The sequence below is a fragment of the Selaginella moellendorffii genome, unplaced genomic scaffold (assembly GCF_000143415.4).
Source record: "Selaginella moellendorffii unplaced genomic scaffold, v1.0 SELMOscaffold_6, whole genome shotgun sequence".
Taxonomy (NCBI): Eukaryota; Viridiplantae; Streptophyta; class Lycopodiopsida; order Selaginellales; family Selaginellaceae; genus Selaginella; species Selaginella moellendorffii.
In genome coordinates, this window is record NW_003314267.1 from 3,615,991 (window position 1) to 3,638,005 (window position 22,015).

General features: G+C 53.0%; 13 protein-coding genes across 15 annotated transcripts in view; 6 read left to right on the plus strand and 7 right to left on the minus strand.

Moving 5' to 3' along the window:
• The window catches only part of LOC9652164, a 2,543-nt gene extending 2,043 nt beyond the window's left edge, over nucleotides 1–500 (plus strand). The window contains exon 5 of the mRNA XM_024670778.1: nucleotides 18–500. Coding sequence (XP_024526546.1) covers nucleotides 18–500 — 483 coding nt within the window. The remainder of the gene's footprint in view (nucleotides 1–17) is intronic.
• Nucleotides 415–1,164, minus strand: LOC112344828 (GPI-anchored protein LLG1-like). The gene is made up of 3 exons (XM_024670261.1): nucleotides 1,041–1,164; nucleotides 885–956; nucleotides 415–798 (listed from the first exon to the last, which is right to left on the minus strand). Exons 1-3 carry the CDS (start codon nucleotides 1,096–1,098, stop codon nucleotides 560–562), a joined length of 369 nt encoding a protein of 122 aa, XP_024526029.1. The 5' UTR covers nucleotides 1,099–1,164; the 3' UTR covers nucleotides 415–559.
• Nucleotides 1,165–1,267: 103 nt separating this feature from the next.
• On the plus strand, nucleotides 1,268–2,876 carry LOC9635269 (anthocyanidin 3-O-glucosyltransferase 7). The gene is made up of 2 exons (XM_024670260.1): nucleotides 1,268–1,813; nucleotides 1,869–2,876. The coding sequence occupies exons 1-2, from the start codon at nucleotides 1,369–1,371 to the stop codon at nucleotides 2,804–2,806; spliced, it is 1,383 nt and encodes a 460-aa protein (XP_024526028.1). The 5' UTR covers nucleotides 1,268–1,368; the 3' UTR covers nucleotides 2,807–2,876.
• Nucleotides 2,802–4,500, plus strand: LOC9635270 (linamarin synthase 2). Its single transcript, XM_002965655.2, has 2 exons — nucleotides 2,802–3,407; nucleotides 3,491–4,500. Exons 1-2 carry the CDS (start codon nucleotides 2,912–2,914, stop codon nucleotides 4,426–4,428), a joined length of 1,434 nt encoding a protein of 477 aa, XP_002965701.2. The 5' UTR covers nucleotides 2,802–2,911; the 3' UTR covers nucleotides 4,429–4,500.
• A 14-nt stretch (nucleotides 4,501–4,514) lies between these two features.
• On the plus strand, nucleotides 4,515–6,128 carry LOC9635271 (pentatricopeptide repeat-containing protein At1g56690, mitochondrial). The gene has a single exon (XM_024670779.1). It carries the CDS (start codon nucleotides 4,515–4,517, stop codon nucleotides 6,126–6,128), a length of 1,614 nt encoding a protein of 537 aa, XP_024526547.1.
• A 128-nt stretch (nucleotides 6,129–6,256) lies between these two features.
• LOC9635272 (UDP-glycosyltransferase 85A1) lies at nucleotides 6,257–8,132 on the plus strand. Its single transcript, XM_024670257.1, has 3 exons — nucleotides 6,257–6,298; nucleotides 6,397–6,957; nucleotides 7,015–8,132. The coding sequence occupies exons 2-3, from the start codon at nucleotides 6,447–6,449 to the stop codon at nucleotides 7,959–7,961; spliced, it is 1,458 nt and encodes a 485-aa protein (XP_024526025.1). The 5' UTR covers nucleotides 6,257–6,298; nucleotides 6,397–6,446; the 3' UTR covers nucleotides 7,962–8,132.
• Nucleotides 7,999–9,589, minus strand: LOC9635273 (UDP-glycosyltransferase 85A1). Its single transcript, XM_024670258.1, has 2 exons — nucleotides 9,023–9,589; nucleotides 7,999–8,957 (listed from the first exon to the last, which is right to left on the minus strand). The coding sequence occupies exons 1-2, from the start codon at nucleotides 9,513–9,515 to the stop codon at nucleotides 8,017–8,019; spliced, it is 1,434 nt and encodes a 477-aa protein (XP_024526026.1). The 5' UTR covers nucleotides 9,516–9,589; the 3' UTR covers nucleotides 7,999–8,016.
• A 351-nt stretch (nucleotides 9,590–9,940) lies between these two features.
• LOC112344844 (linamarin synthase 2-like) lies at nucleotides 9,941–11,744 on the plus strand. 2 transcript variants are annotated; one of them, XM_024670314.1, is made up of 3 exons: nucleotides 9,942–10,026; nucleotides 10,083–10,697; nucleotides 10,767–11,744. In XM_024670314.1, the coding sequence occupies exons 2-3, from the start codon at nucleotides 10,175–10,177 to the stop codon at nucleotides 11,696–11,698; spliced, it is 1,455 nt and encodes a 484-aa protein (XP_024526082.1). In that variant the 5' UTR covers nucleotides 9,942–10,026; nucleotides 10,083–10,174; the 3' UTR covers nucleotides 11,699–11,744. The 2 variants fall into 2 exon arrangements, with proteins under 2 accessions (XP_024526081.1, XP_024526082.1); XM_024670313.1 differs by having other exon boundaries at nucleotides 9,941–10,697.
• Nucleotides 11,717–13,264, minus strand: LOC112344846 (UDP-glycosyltransferase 85A3-like). Its single transcript, XM_024670316.1, has 2 exons — nucleotides 12,684–13,264; nucleotides 11,717–12,628 (listed from the first exon to the last, which is right to left on the minus strand). The coding sequence occupies exons 1-2, from the start codon at nucleotides 13,174–13,176 to the stop codon at nucleotides 11,733–11,735; spliced, it is 1,389 nt and encodes a 462-aa protein (XP_024526084.1). The 5' UTR covers nucleotides 13,177–13,264; the 3' UTR covers nucleotides 11,717–11,732.
• LOC112344843 (linamarin synthase 2-like) lies at nucleotides 13,265–14,947 on the minus strand. The gene is made up of 2 exons (XM_024670312.1): nucleotides 14,310–14,947; nucleotides 13,265–14,236 (listed from the first exon to the last, which is right to left on the minus strand). The coding sequence occupies exons 1-2, from the start codon at nucleotides 14,833–14,835 to the stop codon at nucleotides 13,296–13,298; spliced, it is 1,467 nt and encodes a 488-aa protein (XP_024526080.1). The 5' UTR covers nucleotides 14,836–14,947; the 3' UTR covers nucleotides 13,265–13,295.
• Nucleotides 14,948–16,031: 1,084 nt separating this feature from the next.
• LOC112344845 (linamarin synthase 2-like) lies at nucleotides 16,032–17,706 on the minus strand. The gene is made up of 2 exons (XM_024670315.1): nucleotides 17,070–17,706; nucleotides 16,032–17,006 (listed from the first exon to the last, which is right to left on the minus strand). The coding sequence occupies exons 1-2, from the start codon at nucleotides 17,593–17,595 to the stop codon at nucleotides 16,102–16,104; spliced, it is 1,431 nt and encodes a 476-aa protein (XP_024526083.1). The 5' UTR covers nucleotides 17,596–17,706; the 3' UTR covers nucleotides 16,032–16,101.
• Nucleotides 17,707–18,786: 1,080 nt separating this feature from the next.
• On the minus strand, nucleotides 18,787–20,374 carry LOC9652165 (linamarin synthase 2). Its single transcript, XM_024670817.1, has 2 exons — nucleotides 19,824–20,374; nucleotides 18,787–19,760 (listed from the first exon to the last, which is right to left on the minus strand). Exons 1-2 carry the CDS (start codon nucleotides 20,347–20,349, stop codon nucleotides 18,856–18,858), a joined length of 1,431 nt encoding a protein of 476 aa, XP_024526585.1. The 5' UTR covers nucleotides 20,350–20,374; the 3' UTR covers nucleotides 18,787–18,855.
• LOC9652166 (linamarin synthase 2) lies at nucleotides 20,235–22,003 on the minus strand. Of its 2 annotated transcripts, XR_002991922.1 has the most exons (4): nucleotides 21,484–22,003; nucleotides 20,528–21,427; nucleotides 20,381–20,474; nucleotides 20,235–20,306 (listed from the first exon to the last, which is right to left on the minus strand). XR_002991922.1 is itself a non-coding variant. In XM_024670818.1 (2 exons), the coding sequence occupies exons 1-2, from the start codon at nucleotides 21,977–21,979 to the stop codon at nucleotides 20,529–20,531; spliced, it is 1,395 nt and encodes a 464-aa protein (XP_024526586.1). In that variant the 5' UTR covers nucleotides 21,980–22,003; the 3' UTR covers nucleotides 20,471–20,528. The 2 variants fall into 2 exon arrangements, 1 of the variants encoding a protein (XP_024526586.1); XM_024670818.1 differs by lacking the exon at nucleotides 20,235–20,306 and having other exon boundaries at nucleotides 20,471–21,427.
• Nucleotides 22,004–22,015: the final 12 nt, after the last annotated feature.

The following is a 22,015-nucleotide window of genomic DNA, read 5'->3' on the forward strand; positions in this document are numbered from 1 at the left end:
GCGTGGAGCTTGTCAAGGCCAGAGTTAAGCTCCCAGCTCCACAGGCCGGCACCCCTCTAATGGTTCGACTGGGACAGAATTGGACGTTTGAGAGATGGCTTGGCCTGGGACGTGACAGGCCAACATTCCTACAGACTAAAACCGACAACCAGTTTGGACCCGACTTCATAACAATCCTGGAAATGCCCAAGCTCAAGAAGGAGATCCTTCTCAACATACAAGTGCGGCAGGGAATGGCTGCGGACCGTTTGGATTCTCGGGAGTTCTTCGCGCACAACAAGCAGCGCCAGGTTCTCGAGAGGAACAGGGAAAACTCGAGCTTGCTGTCCAAGTGCTGGAGTTCCGGCTGGGTGGAACTTCGCTTATCTCCTTGCAAGAGGATACAGCACGACGACAGGCCTTTCCCGACGGACAAGCCTTGCATCCGCGCCTACATTGACAAGACCAACCTCTACAAGATCTTTCCAAAGCTCCTTCAGCATCTCCGGCGAAAGTTATAGCAGTGAAAAACAAGCTCTTTCTATATATTTTCGACGGGAGTTTTCTCGGTGGCAACACTCTAGCAAAGGGAGGTCCCTTTGGTGCAGCGGCCGACGAACACTCCGTCCTGATACGGACCAGCGAAGTTGAGGTAAGCGATGAAGTTGATCGGGCAAGTAGTGCTAAAGTCGTTCACTTGGGACTTGTATTTGCAGGCCAGGGACGTGAACGCCGGGCAGCAAGCCGAGGTCGGGAACGGTGCCTTGCAGACTCTGGTCACGGACGAGTAATCCACCTTGGAAAAGTCGGTTGAGCAGGCTGCATCACAAAGAATACAAGAGATCACAGGCAGAAAAAGAAGCTGGAAAGCCCCTGGAGGAGAAAAACAAGATCAAAGCTCTTACATTGTGAAGATTGGAGAAGTCGACGACCAAACTGTCCTGGATCTAATCCACCAGCAGCAGCAGCAGCAGCAGCTATAAGATTTACAAGCGCAAGAGATCGGTTTAGTACATGGATCAAAGCGAGCACAGTGGAAGGAAGGAAGAGAATGTAAGCACCATATCCAGCAGCTGCGAGAAATAGTAGAACAAGCAAGGAAGAAGAGCGCGCGCCCATAGCTTCTTCTCGACCGACGACGTACACTTTACTTGAGAGGCAAAGGCTTTATAAAAACTGGCCGTCACGAGTGACGGGCGAGGGCACTCAAGACAGCGGCTCACGACAAGCGTGACGGGCATCGACGCGTCGGTGTGTTAAATGGTAGCGACATAAGGTAGCGCCCGTCAAGGTCGTCTGGCACATCGTACGGACGGACGCGCCCCTGGTTCGACTCTTCTCCACGCCATTTGGAGGAGGGCATATTCCACAAGATGAGCTTGAGCTCTTATGGCTCCTCACGCAGCGATCTTCTCCATGGATGGTCCCGGGCATTTAAATCCGATGCTGGAGCTCGCGGAGAGATTGCAGCAGCAGCATGGATTCGCCATCACAGTGCTCGCCTCGCCGCTGACAGACGCTGCCCCGCTCGCGCGAAAGCATCCCAGCGTGAAGTTCGTGACAGTTCCAGTTCCGGATGATCTCCTTCGCCTCGCCTGCATGGGTGATTTGTTCCGGATGGTGGATTCCATGCCAGGAGCAGTGGAAGAGGCCGTGCGCGAGCTGGATCCTCCCGCGACGATGGTGATCGCGGATGGATTCGTGGGCTGGACGCAGGACGTTGCCGACAAGCTCGGGATCGCGAGAGTGTTCTTCTGGACGGCGTCGGCGGCGTGCGAGATCGTTTGCTCCAACATCCTGGAGCTCAAGTCTCGAGGCTATCTGCCAGTCAAGAGTAAGTTTGTCAAGGATGATCTTCTTTTAAAAGTTGATGAGCACTTCTTCTCCAGGAAACTTGGAAGACGAGAGTGTCATCGATTTCCTGCCGGGGCTGACTGGCATGACTCGAAAGGATTTGCCGCTGGCCTTCTATGACGACGACGTCTGCCTGGATTTCATTGGAAAAGCTTGCGCGAGGCGTCCAGAGGCGTTTTGCGTGCTCGCGAACACGTTCCAGGAGCTAGAACCAGTGGCCATCGCCGCGATGCGCGAGAGGATGAGGTACTTTGCGATTGGGCCACTGATCCCTCGGGCTCTTCTCCGCGAAGCGCAGCTCCCCAGGGAGGATTTGCGCGATCACGACGAGCATCTCGGCTGCATGGAGTGGCTGGATCGCCAGCTTCCGGCGTCGATCCTCTACATCGCGTTTGGGAGCGTCGCAGTGCTCTCCTTCCGCCAAGTGAAGGAGATTCTCGACGCGCTGCAAGCTTCCAATCAGGCGTTCTTGTGGAGCTTCCGGAAGAACTTTGTCGTGGATGTTCCGGACAACGATCACAAGGCCCTGGACGAGCTTCTAGATCGAGCCAAGGCCATGGAATCCAGGCTCGTGTCGTGGGCTCCCCAGCTCCACGTCCTGCGGCACCCAGCGGTGGTGGGATTCGTGACCCACTGCGGCTGGAACTCGACCATGGAGGCGATCAGCTCCGGCGTTCCAATGCTCGCGTGGCCGCGCACGTCGGAGCAAAACATGAACTCCAAGCGCATGGTCGAGGAGTGGAAGATCGCGCTGGGCGTGAACAACCATGGCCAGGACACGGACGATCCCCCGCGAGTGATCCAGTCCCGGGAGATCGCGAGGCTGATCGAGGAGCTCAATGGGGAAGAGGGCAAATCGATGAAGGAGAATGTGTTGCGATTGAGAGACGCGCTCCGGGCGGCGCATGGACCCGGTGGATCGGCGTGCGAGAGCTTGCGCGAATTCGCAGAGTGTTTCGCGAAGAGCCGCTAGTCTACGCTAGTCAAACGCTCAGTCAAACTCTTACTCAAAACGCTTAGTCAAACGGTCAATGTTATTTAAACCTTCCTCGCAAGAGCCCTAAGTTGAGATTCGTCCATGGCGGAACAGCACGCCGTGGTTGTGGCTTATCCAGGGCAAGGCCACATCAATCCGCTGATGCAGCTCTCCCTGCGCCTGGCGAGCTCCATGGGATTCTTCGTCACCTTCGTCACGACGAGGGGCAACCACGAGAGCATTCTAGCGGCGTGGGAACGGCAGGGCGTGGCGCCGCCGTGGGAGCGCGGCCTCTCCATCCAAATGCGCCCCATCCCCGACGATGTGCTCCCGCCGCGCTCCATGGGCGGGATCTTCCACTTCCTCGAGGGCGTCAAGAAGCTCGGTCCCGGACTGGAGGAGCTCATGGAGGCACTGGCCAAGGACCCTAGCATGCCGCCGGTGTCGTGCGTCGTATCGGATGCGTTCTTGCTGTGGGCGGCGGGAGTGGCGCGCCGATTTGGAGTGCCCTGGGTGATGTACTTCCCCTTGCCGGTCTTGGCGTTCCTGATTTACCACCATGCTAGTGCTACCGAGGTCCTCTCATCTCGCGATCCAGGTAATCGAGATTTCGGAGCATAGAGCGAGTAGATTCGTGTTCTTGACAGTGAGCGAAAAACTAATACGCATCCTTGTGGCCAGAATGCGAGGATCTTATCGAGTGCCCGGGCGTGATCCCGCTGCATCCACTGGAGTTGCCATCGCTCGTCTGCAATCCCCAGGACACGACTCACGAGCTACTGCGAGGGATGAGCGATGGCGCGAGGAACAGCGCTGCTTGGGTCTTCTTCAACACTTGCCCCGCGCTGGAGCAGCCGCTCATCGATGCGGCGAGGGAGCAGGGGTTTGATAGGTTCGTACCAGTCGCACCACTGCTCCCACCCAGCTTCCTCGGACTAGGCGACCTGGATCATCGATCATCGCCCCAGGAGTTTTTCACGAGCTCGCTCTGGGAGCAAGATCTCAGCTGCCTCGATTGGCTCGATCGCCAGCCGCCACGATCCGTGCTCTACATCTCCTTCGGCAGCATAGCGGCGATGAATTTCTCGCAGCTGGAAGTCCTGCTCGGTGGATTGCTCGACCTTGGCGAGAGATTCCTGTGGGTGCTTCGCCCGGATCTCGTCTCGGACATGGGAGAGGAAGATCACGCACGATTCCTTGACAGGGCGAAAGATCTGGGCCTCGTCGTTCGCTGGGCGCCGCAACTCCAGGTCCTCCGCCATGGATCAACCGCGGCCTTCCTCACTCACTGCGGATGGAATTCCACGTTTGAAAGCATTTGCGCTGGAGTGCCGACGATCTGCCAGCCCTGCTTCGCGGAGCAAAAGGCCAACGCCAAGTACGTCGTGGAGGTGTGGAAGACGGGCGTGAAGCTCGCAAAGGGTCATCGCGGAGATTTCTCCAAAGAGGACGTGCTGCGCGCCATAAGCGCGGTGATGGGCGGTGGCGAGCAGACCGATTCGATCCGGAAGAGAGCCGCGGATCTGCGCGATGCGTGCCGGAAGGATTTCCAAGAGATGAGCGGGCTCAAGGCATTCGCGGCCGATCTCCTCGCCAAGAACAAGAGCGCGGAATTCTGAACGGCTAAGATCGAACCCAAGATATCCGACGGTTCCGTTTAAATAAGTGAATATGCTGCGGCATTTAGGGTTCTTGAGCTTGATGGATGCGAAGAGCGTGTAGCGGCGAGCACATCTACCCCCAGCTTTGTTCTCTTGCACAGCGCTGCGGCAAAGATCCGGCGGCAGCCAAGTGGGTTCACTCGCAGATCGTCGCCTGCGGCTATGGAAGCGATCGATTTCTGGGGAATCTCGTCGTACAGATGTATGGCGGCTGCGGGCGCGTGGAGGACGCGATGGATGCGTTCCGCCGGATCCAGCAGCCCAATGTCTTCTCTTGGGCGATTCTGGCGGCGGCACTGCTGCACAGCGATCGGCTCCGAGAGGGCCGCGAGGTTTTCTCGCGAATGCCGCAGCACAATGTGGTGTCGACCACGGCGATGCTCGCCGCGCTCGTCTCGGCCGGGCTGATGGAGCAGGCAATGGCGGTGTTTGCGAGCATGAAGGAAAGGAATGCCGTGACATGGACTGCGCTTGTTACCGGATTCAGCGATGGTGCTGCCGCGCTCGAGGCGTTTGGAAAAATGCCGCAGTGGGATTGCGTGGCGCTAAACGCAATGCTCGCTGCAAATTTCCAAGAAGGGCATTTTGGCATGACGAAAGATTGTTTCGATAGGATGCCATGGAAGAACGAGGTGTCGTGGAACACGATCTTAGATGCTTTCTCGCAACGAGGTCTGATCTTTTCAATCTTGGAGAAGTTCTGGAGAATGCCAATGTGGACTATTGTTTCGTGGAACACTATGATCGCGGCATTTGCCAGAGTGGGGGATATGTATAACGCAAAGAAATCTTTTGACACCGCTCCAGAGCGCGACCTGATCTCCTGGAACAGTCTCTTGGAAGCGTGTAGTAACATCGACGAGTCGAGGAAAGTGTTCGATCTTTCGCCCAAGTGGAGCTCGGCAACTTGGAGCTCTATGATCGTGGCACTTGCACAAAGCAATCGCGTCAAAGAAGGCGTGGAGCTCCTGCTTCGCGCGGCGATGGAGCTCGAGGGATTCCATCCCGAGCCCGGCACTCTCACCGCTCTCATCACCGCCTGCACCACCACCGGGTCACTCGAGCAGGGAAGAATCCTCCACGAGTTCCTCGGCAATTCAATCGCTTGCGACGATTCCCACGGGCTTTCTCTGGCGAGCGTGATGCTCCGCATGTATAGCGAGTGTGGATGCCTCGAGGGGGCCGAGCTCGTCTTCTCGTCCATGCCGGAGCAGGATCTCGACTTGGTCGCGTGGAGCTCTATGATCTGTGCGTACGCCCATCACGGACAGGGCGAGCGAGCGCTGGATCTCTTCCGGGCTATGAGCGCCGCCGGAGTGGAGCCCGACGATGTGGTATTCGTGAGCATCATTTCGGCTTGCAGCCACAGTGGTCTACTCCATCACAGCCGGGTGTTCTTCCACTTGATGGCTGGGGAGTTTTCGATCGCGGCAGGGCTGGATCAGTACAAGAGCATCGTCGATGCACTGGGCCGCGCGGGAATGATCGAGCTAGCTCTCGAGCTCTTGCAAACCATGCCTTTCTTCCCGGATAGAAGCTCTTGGACGGCGTTTCTAGGGGCGTGTAATAGCCATAGAAGGAATGTGAGCGTGGATGTGGAGCTCGAGGGGCTTAGCGGTGCGCTCTACGTGCTCCTGGCCAACTCGAAGCTTTGTTAATATTCTTAAGAATATGCTTTTCGATAAAGCTTTCTGAGGATATTCTAAGATGCTTTGCTAGGAGCATATGCTTTTCGATAATATGCTAAGATGCTTATATTGATCTAGGTTTAGGGCTAACAGGGGAGCGAAGGCGCGCGCGATCGAGACAAAATGCGGCCGACACCGATGTAAGTTCTCCTCGATTCTATTCCCGATCGCGTGTTCCGGATGGATCCGCGGGCGAAATCTCCCCTCCATATTTCCTTGAAAGATTTCGCTCTTGTAGGATCGCGGCGCCGCCGCTGATTTCGTGTTTCCAGCGATGATCTGCGGGACATGGACGCGAATGGAGGCGGCGATCGGCCGCATGCGGTGGTATTCCCGTTTCCATCGCTGGGCCACATCATCCCGATGATGCATCTCTCCTGCCGGTTGGAAGCGCTGGGGTTTCTCATCACTTTCGTCAACACGGAGCACAACCATCTCCGGATCCTTCACGCATGGAGGGCGAGACGAATCCCGCTGCCGGAGGAGCACGAAGTTCACATCAATATGGTGGGGCTGCCCGACGCCAACATGCCTTCTCTCGAGACTATCAACGTGTTTGAGGCGATCATGTCCACAGACAGGCTCCGCGGCGCTTTTGAGAGAATGATCGGCAAGCTGGTGGAGAGCCAGAGCTGTCCTCCAGTTTGTATCATCGCAGATGGATTTCTTTCTTGGACTCAAGACATTGCTCAGGAGTTTAGTCTACAGTGGGCCGTGTTCTGGGCATCGTCCGCGGCAACGAGCTTGATCTCTATGCACATTCCCGACTTGATGGAAAGAGGCCTCGCTCCTTTGAAAGGTACGTTTCCCTCTTTTCTCTTTTGTTTCTCTTTATTGAGTTTGTTTTCCTTTGCAGCTGAAAACGAGCATAGCTACATTTCGTTCATAGACGGTATGCCAACAATATCTTCCAGTGATCTCCCGACTTCCATCGCCAGGCAGGATCAATATGATCCTGGTTTTAGGCATAGAATCGAGAGGATACAACGTGTGAAGCGAGCCGACTGGATCTTTGCTAATACTTTCATGGCTCTGGAGCACAACGAGCTCCGGGCCATGCAAGGGCGGGTCCAGAACAAGCTCCTCCCAGTTGGTCCGGTTCTCTCGCTTGGGTTCTTAGAAATAAGTGACGGAACGGCAGATATCGAGATCACCATCGATGATTCTGTGGAAGACGACAGGTGTATAGACTGGCTAGACAGACAAGGAGCTCTTTCGGTGCTGTATGTCTCTTTTGGCAGCATCGCTCATCTCTCTGGACGGCAGCTGGAACAGGTCGCTCAAGGATTGGAGGCTTGCTCTTACCCGTTTCTGTGGGTGATACGGAACGAGCTGGTCCAGACTATGTCAGCTGACGTTCGAAACGCTTTCACGGAGAAAGTTAGAGGCCGCAGTCTCGTGATTCCATCAGCTCCGGCTCGCGTGCTCAAACATCCTTCATTGGGAGCTTTCGTGACGCACTGCGGATGGAATTCTACGCTGGAAGGCATCAGCGTGGGGCTTCCAATGCTGTGCTGGCCGTGCTTCGCTGACCAGATGCTAAACTGCCGCTACATCGTCAAGGAGTGGAGAATAGGAATCGAGTTTGCGAAGGCAGCAACTGGTTTGGTGGACAAGTCAGAAGTTGAAAGGGTGGTGAGGGCGGTGTTAGAGGGAGACCAAGGTCGGCAGATCAGGCGAAGGATTCGCTCCTTGAGAGACGCCGCAAGAACTGCATTGATGGCCGGGGGACTTTCACGAAAAAGTTTGGAAGAGTTCGCAGAGGCTATGAAGTCTGAGATGCGATCCAGCTTTTTTTTCTAGCCTGTCTACTGGCATGGCGGAATGGGGGGCTGACAACCATGTTACTTCGACTTAACTATACCAATCGTTTTGAGATCAAGTCAACAAAGGCGGACAAGTTCCTATCGGATGACCCACCTTCTGTCACGGTACTTCTAATCTCATTTCTAAGTTCTATGGCTCTTTTCCTGATTTCTTTTCCAGGATCTTCCACCATGAGCCGCCTGATCACTTGATGAACCACCTCCTTGCTCGCCACACCGTGACAGGAGCCTCGGAAAAAGCTCAGCCCGACCTTCCAGTCGTCGACGATGATCTTACAGTTGAGATGTTGCTCGGCGAAGCAAGGCCAGCATAGCAAAGGAACTCCACTGCAGACGGCTTCTAAGGTGGAATTCCACCCGCAGTGCGTCAGAAAGCCTCCAACGGACGGATGCTTGAGAACTTGAAGCTGCGGTGCCCAGGAAATCACCAGTCCCTGCGACTTAGTCCTCACGACGAAGTCCTCGCAGAAGTTAGGAGCTTCAGACTCGCTCACAAGGTTCGGCCTCATCACCCACAGGAATGGCTGCCCGCTCGATTCGAGGCCTAGAGCCAACTTCTCTATCTGGTTCGCTTTCAACGTCGCCATGCTTCCGAAAGACACGTATAGGACCGACCTCGGCTCTCTCTCGTCGAGCCAGCTCAAGCAGTGCATATCTTCCTTCCAAACTCCTTCGGCCGACACAGTGTTCTCATCAGCTGGATGGTCAGACAAGAACGAGCTGGGTAGCAGGGGCCCGATGGTCAAGAACTTTGCGGGACGAAGAAGCTCCTGGATGGCAGCAACGACCTTGCGCTCCAGCTCCTCGACGGTATTCAGGAAGATGCAAGCTGCCTCCTTGTTCCGGGAGAAAATGCGAGATCTTCGCTCGAGCCCCTCGGGGGTGGAAGTAAGCAGGGAGGATGGGATATCTTTGATGGAAAGACTGTCGATCCCAGGGATGAAGTCGATGACAGAGTCCGGATCACTCGTCTCTGGCTCACACAGCAACAGCGACATTGTCAAGCGGCAGAATTTCTCCTCTCAATCAAGCACAGACCTGTGAAAGGTAGCATGCCTCGGGAGATCAGTTGAGGGAGATTGCAATTGATGAGAAAAGTCGCTGCCGAGGCGGTCCACATAGCAATTCTGGGGAGCTTGAGCCTGTCCGCAAGATCTTGGCCCATCTCGACGAAGGAATCCAGCAGGATGCAGCAGATTGGAGAGCTCCAAACTCCATCGCCACCGAGTCCCGAGATGAAGGCAGCGAGATTGTCCTCGGCCTCCTCGAGAGCGTCTAGAACGGCAGAGAGTTGGCTCGTGCTCGGCAGGCCAGCGATGTGGCTGATCTCCAAGACGCTGGGAGGGAGTGGAAGGACGCGGACGTGTGGATTGGGGGAGCGCTGCATGCGATGGACGTCTTGCTGTGGAACTAGGAGCGTGGTGATGAGATCTGGGCCGCAGAGACGAGCCAAGAGGTGGAGGAGGGGATTGATGTGGCCTTGGAGTGGCAACGGAAGCGCTACTATGTGCAAAAGAGATGCTGCTGCCATGGTCGCCAACAAAATTCCAACCTAGGTTCTTTGTCTATGACAATGTAAAATATATTCTTTTTTAATTTTATTATTTATACAATTGTTTTTGTCTGGATATTTTATCATGCAGGGTAAATATTCATAATACCTATTTTTTCATTTATGTTGCTCATGAGATTTCAAAATTAATTTCATTCTTTATTAAAATAATATTTCTTTGATAAGCTGTTCAAAAAGATCAGTTGTTATTTTTTACTTAGAAAATTTAAATAAACATTATATTATATAATATAAAGATGGTCTATAGTTCGATTCGGTTGTCTGTCGTTTTTCCTTGGCCAGCTGTTTCGCTGTTTAGCACTTTTTTTCTTGGTATGATGATGGAAACAAGACAGCAGCCATTCAGTTCTCTCTTTGATCGTGTACACACAAGCACTAAGCAAATGGATTCCAGGCTTTCTAAGGCTTTTGCCAGGCCAGAATTTCCATCCTCGTCCTCAAGGCACCAAGCAATGGAAGAGTAGCAAAGGTGAAGAACTTTCAATCTTCTCACATTTTGGGTGGTAGCTTATAAGTTGACGATAGCACAATGTGGAGCACTGGATCCATGCCTTCGTCGTGAGAGCACACAAGAAGTAAAAGCTTGAGAACTGTTTAGCTTTTCCTTTTCTCCGTCAATGGGCTCTTCGACTGGTGCCAGGAGGCTCGCTCCTCACGCAGCGGTTCTTCCCATTCCAACCCAAGGCCACATCTCCCCACTCCTCCACCTCTCAAGAGCTCTGGCCTCGCGAGGCTTCGGCATAACTTTCATCAACACGGAGGCCAACCAGCGGGACTTGAAGAACATCGTTTCGAAGGAGAGCTATGGCTGTGGTGGCGGCATTCGCTTCGAGACGGTCCCGGGCATCCAAGCGAGCGACGTCGACTTGGCGGTCCCGGAGAAGCGGCGGATGTTCTCCGAGGCAGTGATGGAGATGCAGGCTCCAGTGGAGAGCTTGCTCATCAGGAACATGGCCAGAGACGATGATCTCGTTCCTCCGGTCTCGTGCTTCGTCTCGGATATGTTCTTCCCGTGGTCCGCGGAAGTAACAAGAAGGATTGGAATCCCAGAGGTCAAGTTCTGGACTGCCAGTGCCTCTTGCGTTTTGCTCGAGTGCGCGGTTCCGCAAATGTTGGAGAAGGGAGACATTCCAGTCCAAGGTAAAGCTTGAGGCACTTCTTTCTTTTTTCCCTTTCCTTCTTTCGAGAAGCTCTAACGTGTTCCGCCAGATCGTTCCATTGAGAAGTGCATAACTTACGTAGACGGCTTGTCACCACTACCAATGTGGAGCCTCCCGGGCGACTTTTCTGCCAGTGACGACGACCCGGGATTCGCTGGCAAGTGCGCTAGAGCCAAGATCTTCGCCACAACGTCGTGGGTTTTGATAAACTCGTTCGAAGAACTCGAGGGCAGTGCCACCTTCCAAGCTTTCCGAGACATCTCTCCCAAAACAATCGCAGTGGGTCCTGTTTTCACCATGATCCCCGGCTCCGAACCACGCAACAGTGCCCTGTGGGAGGAAGACACCGAGAGTTTATCCTGGCTCGGCAAGCAAAGTCCCGGCTCGGTTCTCTACATTTCCTTGGGCAGCATCGCGACTCTCAGCTTCGATCAGTTCAAGGAGTTCTCCGAGGGACTGAGGCTTCTCCAGCGTCCGTTTATCTGGGCCATCCGACCCAAGTCGGTCAACGGCATGGAGCCCGAGTTCCTGGAGCGTTTCAAGGAGACCGTGAGGAGCTTCGGACTGGTTGTGAGCTGGGCTCCTCAGGTGGACATCCTCCGCCACCCTTCCACGGCTGGATTTCTCAGTCACTGCGGCTGGAACTCCATCCTCGAGAGCGTAGCATCCGCGGTGCCCATGCTTTGCTGGCCGTGCGTCGCGGAGCAGAATCTAAACTGCAAGTTGATAGTGGAGGACTGGAAGATCGGTCTCAAGTTCTCGAACATGACGAGGTCGGATCCTCGCGACGTGGTGGTGGCGAGGGACGAGTTTGTGGAGGTGGTGGAGCGATTCATGGGAGCTGACAGTGAGCATTTGAGGATTAACGTCAAGAAGCTGAGCGAGGAGGCTCGTAGGGCAGTGTCTAGAGGTGGCTCCTCGTATGAAAACCTGGAGAGATTTGCCGAAGTAATGAAGACTTTCTTACATACCATAAACTAAGCAAACTATTCTCAAACATATTGGAATAAAATTATTATTTTAGTGACAAGATAAAATTTTCCAGATTTTTGTATGAAGAGCCTCCCACACACACTGCTTTTCTAGCTTCTTCACTCAGCTTCTTTGCATTACTCCTCATGTATTGCGCAATACCATTGTCATCTTCCATCAATTTCTTCACCACCTTTTGAAATTCATCCCTCACCACAAGCTTCCCAGATCCCACATTGGAAAATCGCAATCCAATCTTCCAATCTTCCACCACCAACTTGCAATTCAGATTTTGCTCCGCAACGCAAGGATGGCAGATCATAGGCACACCAGCAGCCATGCTTTCCAGCACAGAATTCCATCCACAGTGAGTGAAAAATCCCCCAATAGAAGCATGCTGGAGAACTTCTCGCTGGGGAGCCCAAGTTATAACTCGCCCAAAACTTCTTACTCTCTCTTTGAGCGGTTCCAGAAACTCGGGCTCCATACCCGGCACAGACTTTGGACGAATCCCCCATAGAAATGGCCTCTGGAGCTCTTCCAGCCCTGCCGCTATCTCTTTAGCTTGTTCCAAGCTCAGGGTGGCGATGCTACCAAGAGCTATGTAGAGCACGGATCTTTCTTCTTGCTCGTTGAGCCATGCTAAGCACTCGTTGTCTTCCTTCCAGAGGCTTGCATTTTTCATGGATGGTGAAGATAGAAACGCGGGACCTATAGGTATTATCCTTGGGATGTAATCTCTCACGGCCTCAAGCGCGCCACCTTCGAGCTCCTCGAAAGTGTTGGCCAGGAACCAAGAATTCTGGGGGATGTTTTTTAGCCTCTCGTACCTGCGAGCGAAACTTGGATCATCCCTGAAAGCAAAAACCCGGGGAAGACTCCACACAGGCAATGGTGACAAGCCACGCACGTACTCGATGGATTTGTCCATAGAGAAATCTGGAAGAAACCATGGAAAAGAAAATAAGTAAGGAACCATGGTTGATAATCATACCTTCGACGGGTATGTCTCCTCTCTCCAAGAGCAAGGGAATGGAAAAATCCAGAAGAACACAAGCAGCACTCGTAGGCCAGAAGTAAACGCTTGGAACTCCGATTCTGGCCGCCAGATCTCTCATCCAGGGGAACAACTCGGAGACGATGCACGAAACAGGGGGGCCCTTGGCGATGATCTTCTCTCGTAGCAGCCTCTCCACTGGCGCTTCCATGTCGAGAATAGCCCGGTAGAAGATCTGGCGATTCTCGAGCTGGGTCAAGTCGAGGCCGTGGTGACCCGCCTCCAGCCCGGGGAAGGTCTCGAAGCGAATGCCCTCGACGCCATCTCCCAGCATTTCCTTGATGCTGTCTTGATTGGCCTCCGTGTTGATGAAAGTGATGAGGATGGATCCATGAGAAGCGAGTGCTTGGCAGAGATGCAAGAGTGGAGAGATGTGGCCTTGAACTGGGAGAGGAACGGCGACAACATGAGGTGTGATCTTGGAACCCATTATACGCGTGCTTATCTCGTCTTTCCAATCGAGAGAGAGAGAGAGAGAGAGAGAGAGAGAGAGAGAGAAGTATATCGAGGGTAGTATATTCTTGAATAGAGTTGACTTTGGATCAAAGTTTAGGAAGTTTTCACTGCTTGAGCAAATCTCTCCAGGTTTTCATACGAGGAGCCACCTCTAGACACTGCTCTACGAGCCTCCTCGCTCAGCTTCTTGACGTTAATCCTCAAATGCTCACTGTCAGCACCCATGAATCGCTCCACCACCTCCACAAACTCGTCCCTCGCTACCACCACCTCCACAAACTCATCCCTCGCTACCACCACCTCGTAAGGATCCGGCATGGCCACGCGCGAGAACTTGAGACCGATCTTCCAGTCCTCCACTATTAGCTTGCAGTTTAGATTCTGCTCCGCGACGCACGGCCAGCAAAGGATGGGCACCGCGGATGCTACGCTCTCGAGGATGGAGTTCCAGCCGCAGTGACTGAGAAATCCAGCGGTGGAAGGGTGGCGGAGGATGTCCACCTGAGGAGCCCAGCTCACAACCAGTCCAAAGCTCCTCACGGTCTCCTTGAAACGCTCCAGGAACTCGGGCTCCATACCGGCGACCGACTTGGGTCGGATGGCCCAGATAAACGGACGCTGGAGAAGCGTCAGTCCCTCGGAGAACTCCTTGAACTGATCGAAGCTGAGAGTCGCGATGCTGCCCAAGGAAATGTAGAGAACCGAGCCGGGACTTTGCTTGCCGAGCCAGGATAAACTCTCGGTGTCTTCCGTCCACAAGCTTGCATTGCTGGAGCCGGGGACCATGGTGGAAAGAGGACCCACTGCGATTGCTTTGGGAGAGATGTCTCGGAAAGCTTGGAAGGTGGCACTGCCCTCGAGTTCTTCGAACGAGTTGATCAAAACCCATGACGTTGTGGCGAGGCTCTTGGCTCTAGCGCATCTGCGAGCGAATCCCGGCTCGTCGTCACTGGCAGAAAAGTCGCCCGGGAGGCTCCACATTGGTAGTGGTGACAAGCCGTCTACGTAAGTTATGCGCTTCTCAATGGAACGATCTGGTGGAACACGTATATGGACGTCAGTGCTTCTCGAAAGAAGGAAAAATAAAAAAGAAGAAAGAAGCTTTACCTTGGACTGGAATGTCTCCCTTCTCCAGCATTTGGGGAAACGAGTTGTAGAGCAAAATGGAAGAAGCACTGGCGACCCAGAACTTGACCTCTGGGATTCCGATCCTTCTGGGTACTTCCGTGGACCACGGGAACAACATATCCGAGATGAAGCATGAGACCGGAGGAACGAGATCATCGTCTCTGGCCATGCTCCTGATGAGCAAGCTCTCCACTGGACCCTGCATCGCCATCAATGCCTCGGAGAACATTGGCCGCGTCTCCGGGGCCGTGAAGTCGGCCTCGCTCGTTTGGACCCCGGGGACCGTCTCGAAACGAATGCTGCCACCATAGCCAAAGCTCTCCTCCTGTGAAACGATGTCCTTCAGGTCCCTGTGGTTGCCCTCCGTGTTGATGAAAGTTATGACGAAGCCTCGCGAGGCCAGAGCTCTGGAGAGATGGAGGAATGGAGTGATGTGGCCTAGAGTTGGAATGGGAAGAACCGCTGCGTGAGGAGCGAGCCCCTCGGCACCAGTAGAAGAACTCATTGACGAAGAACAAAGAAAATTCAAGCTTACTTCGTGAGTGCTGTGGAAGGGTTTCTCACATTACGTTTTCTGGATCGCTCCAAGGCTGAGCTTAAGAATCAGTGCGTTTTGCAAAGGTTTTAATCTAGTGGTCTCCACAGTTCTAATCTCCTTATTGCACGTGGTGGTTCAGGAATTTAATACTCCTCTTGATTACTCCCTCAAGCCATCTATTTCTTTGGGAAGGAAAATAACACTTCCACCAACCTATACACTTTCAAGCATCATCTTTATGTGCTCTTGGTGGTTGGTCTGTCTGTGCATTGGCCCCGCCCTCATGCCCGATGATCCTCCTGCCACCAGCTGCGGCATTGGATATAAATTACCTTATGAAACTTGACAAACTTGTCCGAACTTTCATATGAAGATCTTGACTTCTTTCACTGTTGCTCCCTGAGCAGCCTCGCTGAGCTCCTTCACATTACATCTAAAGGAATCGCCATTCTCAGCTCCCATGAGCTGCTCCACCACCTCCGCAAACTCGTCCCCGCCACCACCTTGCGAGGATCTCTCATGGGCGAGAACTTAAGATCGATCTTCCAGTCTTCCACTATAAGCTTGCAGTTGAGATTCTGCTCGGCAACTCATGGCCAGCAAAGGATTGGCACCGCTGAAGATACGCTCTCGCAGCCTGTGGAAGGATGCTGGAGGATTTCCAATTGAGGAGCCCAGCTCACAACCAGTCCAAAGCTGATCACTTGCAAGGAGAGCCTTGAAAGCCTCCAGGAACTCGGGCTCTATGCCAGGGACCAACTTGAGACAAATGGCCATTATAACTGGCCTCTAGAGCTCTTCCAATCTTGCTAGTATTTCTTTAAGCTGTTCCTTGCTCTTTAGTTTTTTTCATTTTTTGTTTTCCATTTTTTAGTGTTTAATTCTTTTATCGTGGTTCCCCTTTGACTCCAGAACTTTACACTCTCTTTCTTCTTATTATTTTTTCTTTGTTTTTCTTTAGTTTCTTCTCCTCGCATCAGTTTCTGACATAAGGCATCGCCTTGGAGTCTACACTAGCACATTGGCCATGGGTTCTTGCACGGGACAAAGTCCAGCACATTCCCTCATGGTTGCGTGTTTTGGAGATAGCATCCCCCAAAGGATGAAAGTGAGAGCTTGGCAGAGATGCAAGAGTGGAGAGATGTGGCCTTGAGCTGGGAGGGAGAGAGAAAGAGTAATATATTCTTGAATAGAGTAGATGCTTTGAAGTTTTCTCTTAGCTTGGATTGAAGTTCAGGAAATTTTCACTGCTTGACCAAATCTCTCCAGGTTTTCATACGAGGAGCCACCTCTAGACACTGCTCTGCGAGCCTCCTCGCTCAGCTTCTTCACGTTAATCCTCAAATGCTCACTGTCAGTTCCCATGAATCGCTCCACCACCTCCACAAACTCGTCCCTCGCCATCACCTCGGGAGGATCCGGCATGGTCACGCACGAGAACTTGAGACCGATCTTCCAGTCCTCCACTATCAACTTGCAGTTTAGATTCTGCTCGGCGACGCACGGCCAGCAAAGAATGGGCACCGCGGATGCTACGCTCTCGAGGATGGAGTTCCAGCCGCAGTGACTGAGAAATCCAGCGGTGGAAGGGTGGCGGAGGATGTCCACCTGAGGAGCCCAGCTCACAACCAGTCCAAAGCTCCTCACGGTCTCCTTGAAACGCTCCAGGAACTCGGGCTCCATGCCGTTGACCGACTTGGGTCGGATGGCCCAGATAAACGGACGCTGGAGAAGCCTCAGTCCCTCGGAGAACTCCTTGAACTGATCGAAGCTGAGAGTCGCGATGCTGCCCAAGGAAATGTAGAGAACCGAGCCGGGACTTTGCTTGCCGAGCCAGGATAAACTCTCGGTGTCTTCCTTCCACAAGCTTGCCTTGTTAGAGCCGGGGACCATGGTGAAAACAGGACCCACTGCGATTGCTTTGGGAGAGATGTCTCGGAGGGCTTGGAAGGTGGCACTGCCCTCGAGTTCTTCGAACGAGTTGATCAAAACCCACGACGTTGTGGCGAAGCTCTTGGCTCTAGCGTATCTGCGAGCGAATCCTGATTCGTCAATGGTAGAAAGGTCGCACGGGAGGCCCCAGATTGGCAGTGGTGACAAGCCGTCTACGTAAGTGATGTACTTTTCAATGGAACGATCTGGCGGAACGCGTTAGTGCTTCTCGAAAGAAGGACAAATAAAAAAGAAGAAAGAAGCCTTACCTTGGACTGGAACGTCTCCCTTCTCCAGCATTCGCGGAAACGAGCAATCGAGCAAAACGCAAGAGGCACTGGCGGTCCAGAACTTGACCTCTGGGATTCCGGTCCTTCTTGCTACTTCCGCGGACCACGGAAGCAACATATCCGAGATGAAGCACGAGACCGGAGGAACGAGATCATCGTCTCTGGCCATGCTCCTGATGAGCAAGCTCTCCACTGGACCCTGCATCGCCATCACCGCCTCGAAGAAGATTTGCCGCGTCTCCGGGGCCGTGAAGTCGGCCTCGCTCGCTTGGATCCCGGGGACCGTCTCGAAACGAATGCCGCCGCCATAGCCAAAGCTCTCCTCCTGCGAAACGACGTCCTTCAAGTCCCTGTGGTTGCCCTCCGTGTTGATGAAAGTTATGACGAAGCCTCGCGAGGCCAGAGTTCTGGAGAGATGGAGGAATGGAGTGATGTGGCCTAGAGTTGGAATGGGAAGAACCGCTGCGTGAGGAGCGAGCCCCTCGGCACCAGTAGAAGAACCCATTGACGAAGAACAAAGAAAATTCAAGCTTACTTCGTGAGTGCTGTGGAAGGGTTTCTCACATTACCTTTTCTGGATAAGCTTGAAATCGCTCCAAGGCCGAGCTTAAGAATCAGTGCGTTTTGCAAAAGGTTTTAATCTAGTGTTCTCCACACTTCTAATCTCCTTATTGCACGCGGTGGTTCAGGAATTTAATACTCCTCTTGATTACTCCCTCAAGCCATCTATTTCTTTGGGAAGGAAAATAACACTTCCACCAACCTATACACTTTCAAGTATCATCTTTATGTGCTCTTGGTCTGTCTGTGCATTGGCCCCGTCCTCATACCCGATGATCGTCCTGCCACCAGCTGCGGCATTGGATATAAATTACCTTATGAAGCTTGACGAACTTGTCCAAACTTTCATATGAAGATCCTGCCTTCTTTCACTGTTGCTCCCTGAGCAGCCTCGCTGAGCTCCTTCACATTACATCTAAAGGAATCGCCATTCTCAGCTCCCATGAGCTGCTCCACCACCTCCGCAAACTCGTCCCCGCCACCACCTTGCGAGGATCTCTCATGGGCGAGAACTTAAGATCGATCTTCCAGTCTTCCACTATAAGCTTGCAGTTGAGATTCTGCTCGGCAACTCATTGCCAGCAAAGGATTGACACTGCTGAAGATACACTCTCGCAGCCTGTGGAAGGATGCTGGAGGATTTCCAATTGAGGAGCCCAGCTCACAACCAGTCCAAAGCTGATCACTTGCAAGGAGAGCCTTGAAAGCCTCCAGGAACTCGGGCTCTATGCCAGGGACCAACTTGAGACAAATGGCCATTATAACTGGCCTCTAGAACTCTTCCAATCTTGCTAGTATTTCTTTAAGCTGTTCCTTGCTCTTTAGTTTTTTTCATTTTTTGTTTTTCCATTTTTTAGTGTTTAATTCTTTTATCGTGGTTCCCCACTTTACACTCTCTTTCTTCTTATTATTTTTTCTTTGTTTTTCTTTAGTTTCTTCTCCTCGCATCAGTTTCTGACATAAGGCATCGCCTTGGAGTCTACACTAGCACATTGGCCATGGGTTCTTGCACGTGACAAAGTCCAGCACATTCCCTCATGGTTGCGTGTTTTGGAGATAGCATCCCCCAAAGGATGAAAGTGAGAGCTTGGCAGAGATGCAAGAGTGGAGAGATGTGGCCTTGAGCTGGGAGAGAGAGAGAAAGAGTAATATATTCTTGAATAGAGTAGATGCTTTGAAGTTTTCTCTTAGCTTGGATTGAAGTTCAGGAAATTTTCACTGCTTGACCAAATCTCTCCAGGTTTTCATACGAGGAGCCACCTCTAGACACTGCTCTGCGAGCCTCCTCGCTCAGCTTCTTCACGTTAATCCTCAAATGCTCACTGTCAGTTCCCATGAATCGCTCCACCACCTCCACAAACTCGTCCCTCGCCATCACCTCGGGAGGATCCGGCATGGTCACGCACGAGAACTTGAGACCGATCTTCCAGTCCTCCACTATCAACTTGCAGTTTAGATTCTGCTCGGCGACGCACGGCCAGCAAAGCATGGGCACCGCGGATGCTACGCTCTCGAGGATGGAGTTCCAGCCGCAGTGACTGAGAAATCCAGCGGTGGAAGGGTGGCGGAGGATGTCCACCTGAGGAGCCCAGCTCACAACCAGTCCAAAGCTCCTCACGGTCTCCTTGAAACGCTCCAGGAACTCGGGCTCCATGCCGTTGACCGACTTGGGTCGGATGGCCCAGATAAACGGACGCTGGAGAAGCCTCAGTCCCTCGGAGAACTCCTTGAACTGATCGAAGCTGAGAGTCGCGATGCTGCCCAAGGAAATGTAGAGAACCGAGCCGGGACTTTGCTTGCCGAGCCAGGATAAACTCTCGGTGTCTTCCTTCCACAAGCTTGCCTTGTTAGAGCCGGGGACCATGGTGAAAACAGGACCCACTGCGATTGCTTTGGGAGAGATGTCTCGGAGGGCTTGGAAGGTGGCACTGCCCTCGAGTTCTTCGAACGAGTTGATCAAAACCCACGACGTTGTGGCGAAGCTCTTGGCTCTAGCGTATCTGCGAGCGAATCCTGATTCGTCAATGGCAGAAAGGTCGCGCGGGAGGCCCCAGATTGGCAGTGGTGACAAGCCGTCTACGTAAGTGATGTACTTTTCAATGGAACGATCTGGCGGAACACGTTAGTGCTTCTCGAAAGAAGGACAAATAAAAAAGAAGAAAGAAGCCTTACCTTGGACTGGAACGTCTCCCTTCTCCAGCATTCGCGGAAACGAGCAATCGAGCAAAACGCAAGAGGCACTGGCGGTATAGAACTTGACCTCTGGGATTCCGGTCCTTCTTGCTACTTCCGCGGACCACGGGAGCAACATATCCGAGATGAAGCACGAGACCGGAGGAACGAGATCATCGTCTCTGGCCATGCTCCTGATGAGCAAGCTCTCCACTGGACCCTGCATCGCCATCACCGCCTCGAAGAAGATTTGCCGCGTCTCCGGGGCCGTGAAGTCGGCCTCGCTCGCTTGGATCCCGGGGACCGTCTCGAAACGAATGCCGCCGCCATAGCCAAAGCTCTCCTCCTGCGAAACGACGTCCTTCAAGTCCCTGTGGTTGGCCTCCGTGTTGATAAAAGTTATGACGAAGCCTCGCGACGCCAGCGCTCTGGAGAGATGGAGGAGTGGAGTGATGTGGCCTTGGGTTGGAATGGGAAGAACCGCTGCGTGAGGAGCGAGCCCCTCGGCACCACTAGAAGAACCCATTGAACGAAGAAAAAAGCAAATTCAAGCTTACTTCTTGAGTGCTCTGGAAGGAAGGGACTATGCTGCCGTTTCTCACATTACCTCTTCTGGATTAGCTCTTACTTCAACATTACGCCACCTATACACTGTCAAATGTCATCTTTATGTCACGAATGGATATAGAATTTCCAAACCATATCTTATAAAACTTCCACAGCTTTGACGAACTTGTCCAAACTTTCATATGACGATCCTCCTTTCACTGCTGCTCGCTGAGCCGCCTTGCTGAGCTCCTTCACATTACGTCTAAAGGAATCGCCACTCTCGGCTCCCATGAGTTGCTCCACCACCTCCACAAACTCGTCCCTGGCCACCACCTTGCGAGGATCTCTCACGCGCGAGAACTTAAGACCGATCTTCCAGTCCTCCACTATAAGCTTGCAGTTGAGATTCTGCTCGGCAACGCACGGCCAGCAAAGGATTGGCACCGCCGAAGATACGCTCTCGAGAATAGAGTTCCAGCCGCAGTGACTCAAGTATCCACCTGTTGAAGGATGCCGGAGGATTTTCAGCTGAGGAGCCCAGCTCACAACCAGTCCAAAGCTGATCACTCTCTCCTTGAAAGCCTCCAGGAACTCGGGCTCCATGCCTGGGACCGACTTGGGACGAATGGCTAATATAAACGGCCTCTGGAGCTCCTCCAATCCTGCTAGTATTTCTTTAAGCTGTTCCAAGTCGAGCGTCCCGAGGCTGCCGAAGGATATGTAGAGAACCGACTGTGGCTTCTGCTCGTTGAGCCATGTCAGGCATTCTGTGTCTTCCTTCCAGAGGCTCGCGTTGTCTGCTAGCGAAGAAAGGAACACTGGTCCCACAGCTACAGTGTTTGGATTGATCTCTCTCAGCGCCTGGAATGCACCACTGCCCTCGAGTTCCTCGAAAGAGTTTACCAAAACCCCCGACACTGTCGCGACGTGGTTTATTCTGTTGTACCTGCGAGTAAAACCAGGATCGTCGCTGAAAGATAGTTCGCAAGGAAGGCCCCATAGCGGCAGTGGAGACAAGCCACGGACATACGTGATTGACTTGTCGATCGAGAGATCTGGAACTCAAAGTTAGAATCAGATACAACTCATAAAAAAGATGAAAGTTTTTTACCTCTGACAGGTATGTCTCCCTTCTCGAACATCTGAGGAACGGAGCACTCGAGCAGAATACAAGAGGCACTTGCGCACCAGAAGATAAAACTTGGAACTCCAATTCTCCTGGCAACATCTTCCGGCCACCTGAAGAGCATGTCGGAGATCAAGCACGATATTGGGGGATCTGCGCTGACTAGCTTGTCCTTGAGCAGCTTCTCGACTGGCCCTTCCATGTTGATCAAGCCTTGAGTGAAGATGAGCCGGCCTTCGTCATGAGATAAGTCAATACCAGTTCCTTGGATGCCCGGAACGGTCTCAAAACGAATGTCTAGGCCATGGCCGTCCTCCAAGGTGTTCTTCATACACTCCTGATTGGCCTCTGTGTTGATAAAAGTAATGACGAAGCCTCTCGAGGCGAGAGCTTGGGAGAGATGCATGAGTGGAGATACATGACCTTGTGTTGGAAGAGGAATTACGAAGACGTGAGGAACGCTCTCACGGCTGGAAGCCATCCAAAGTATGAGGCAACTGATGAAGAGAAGAACAGT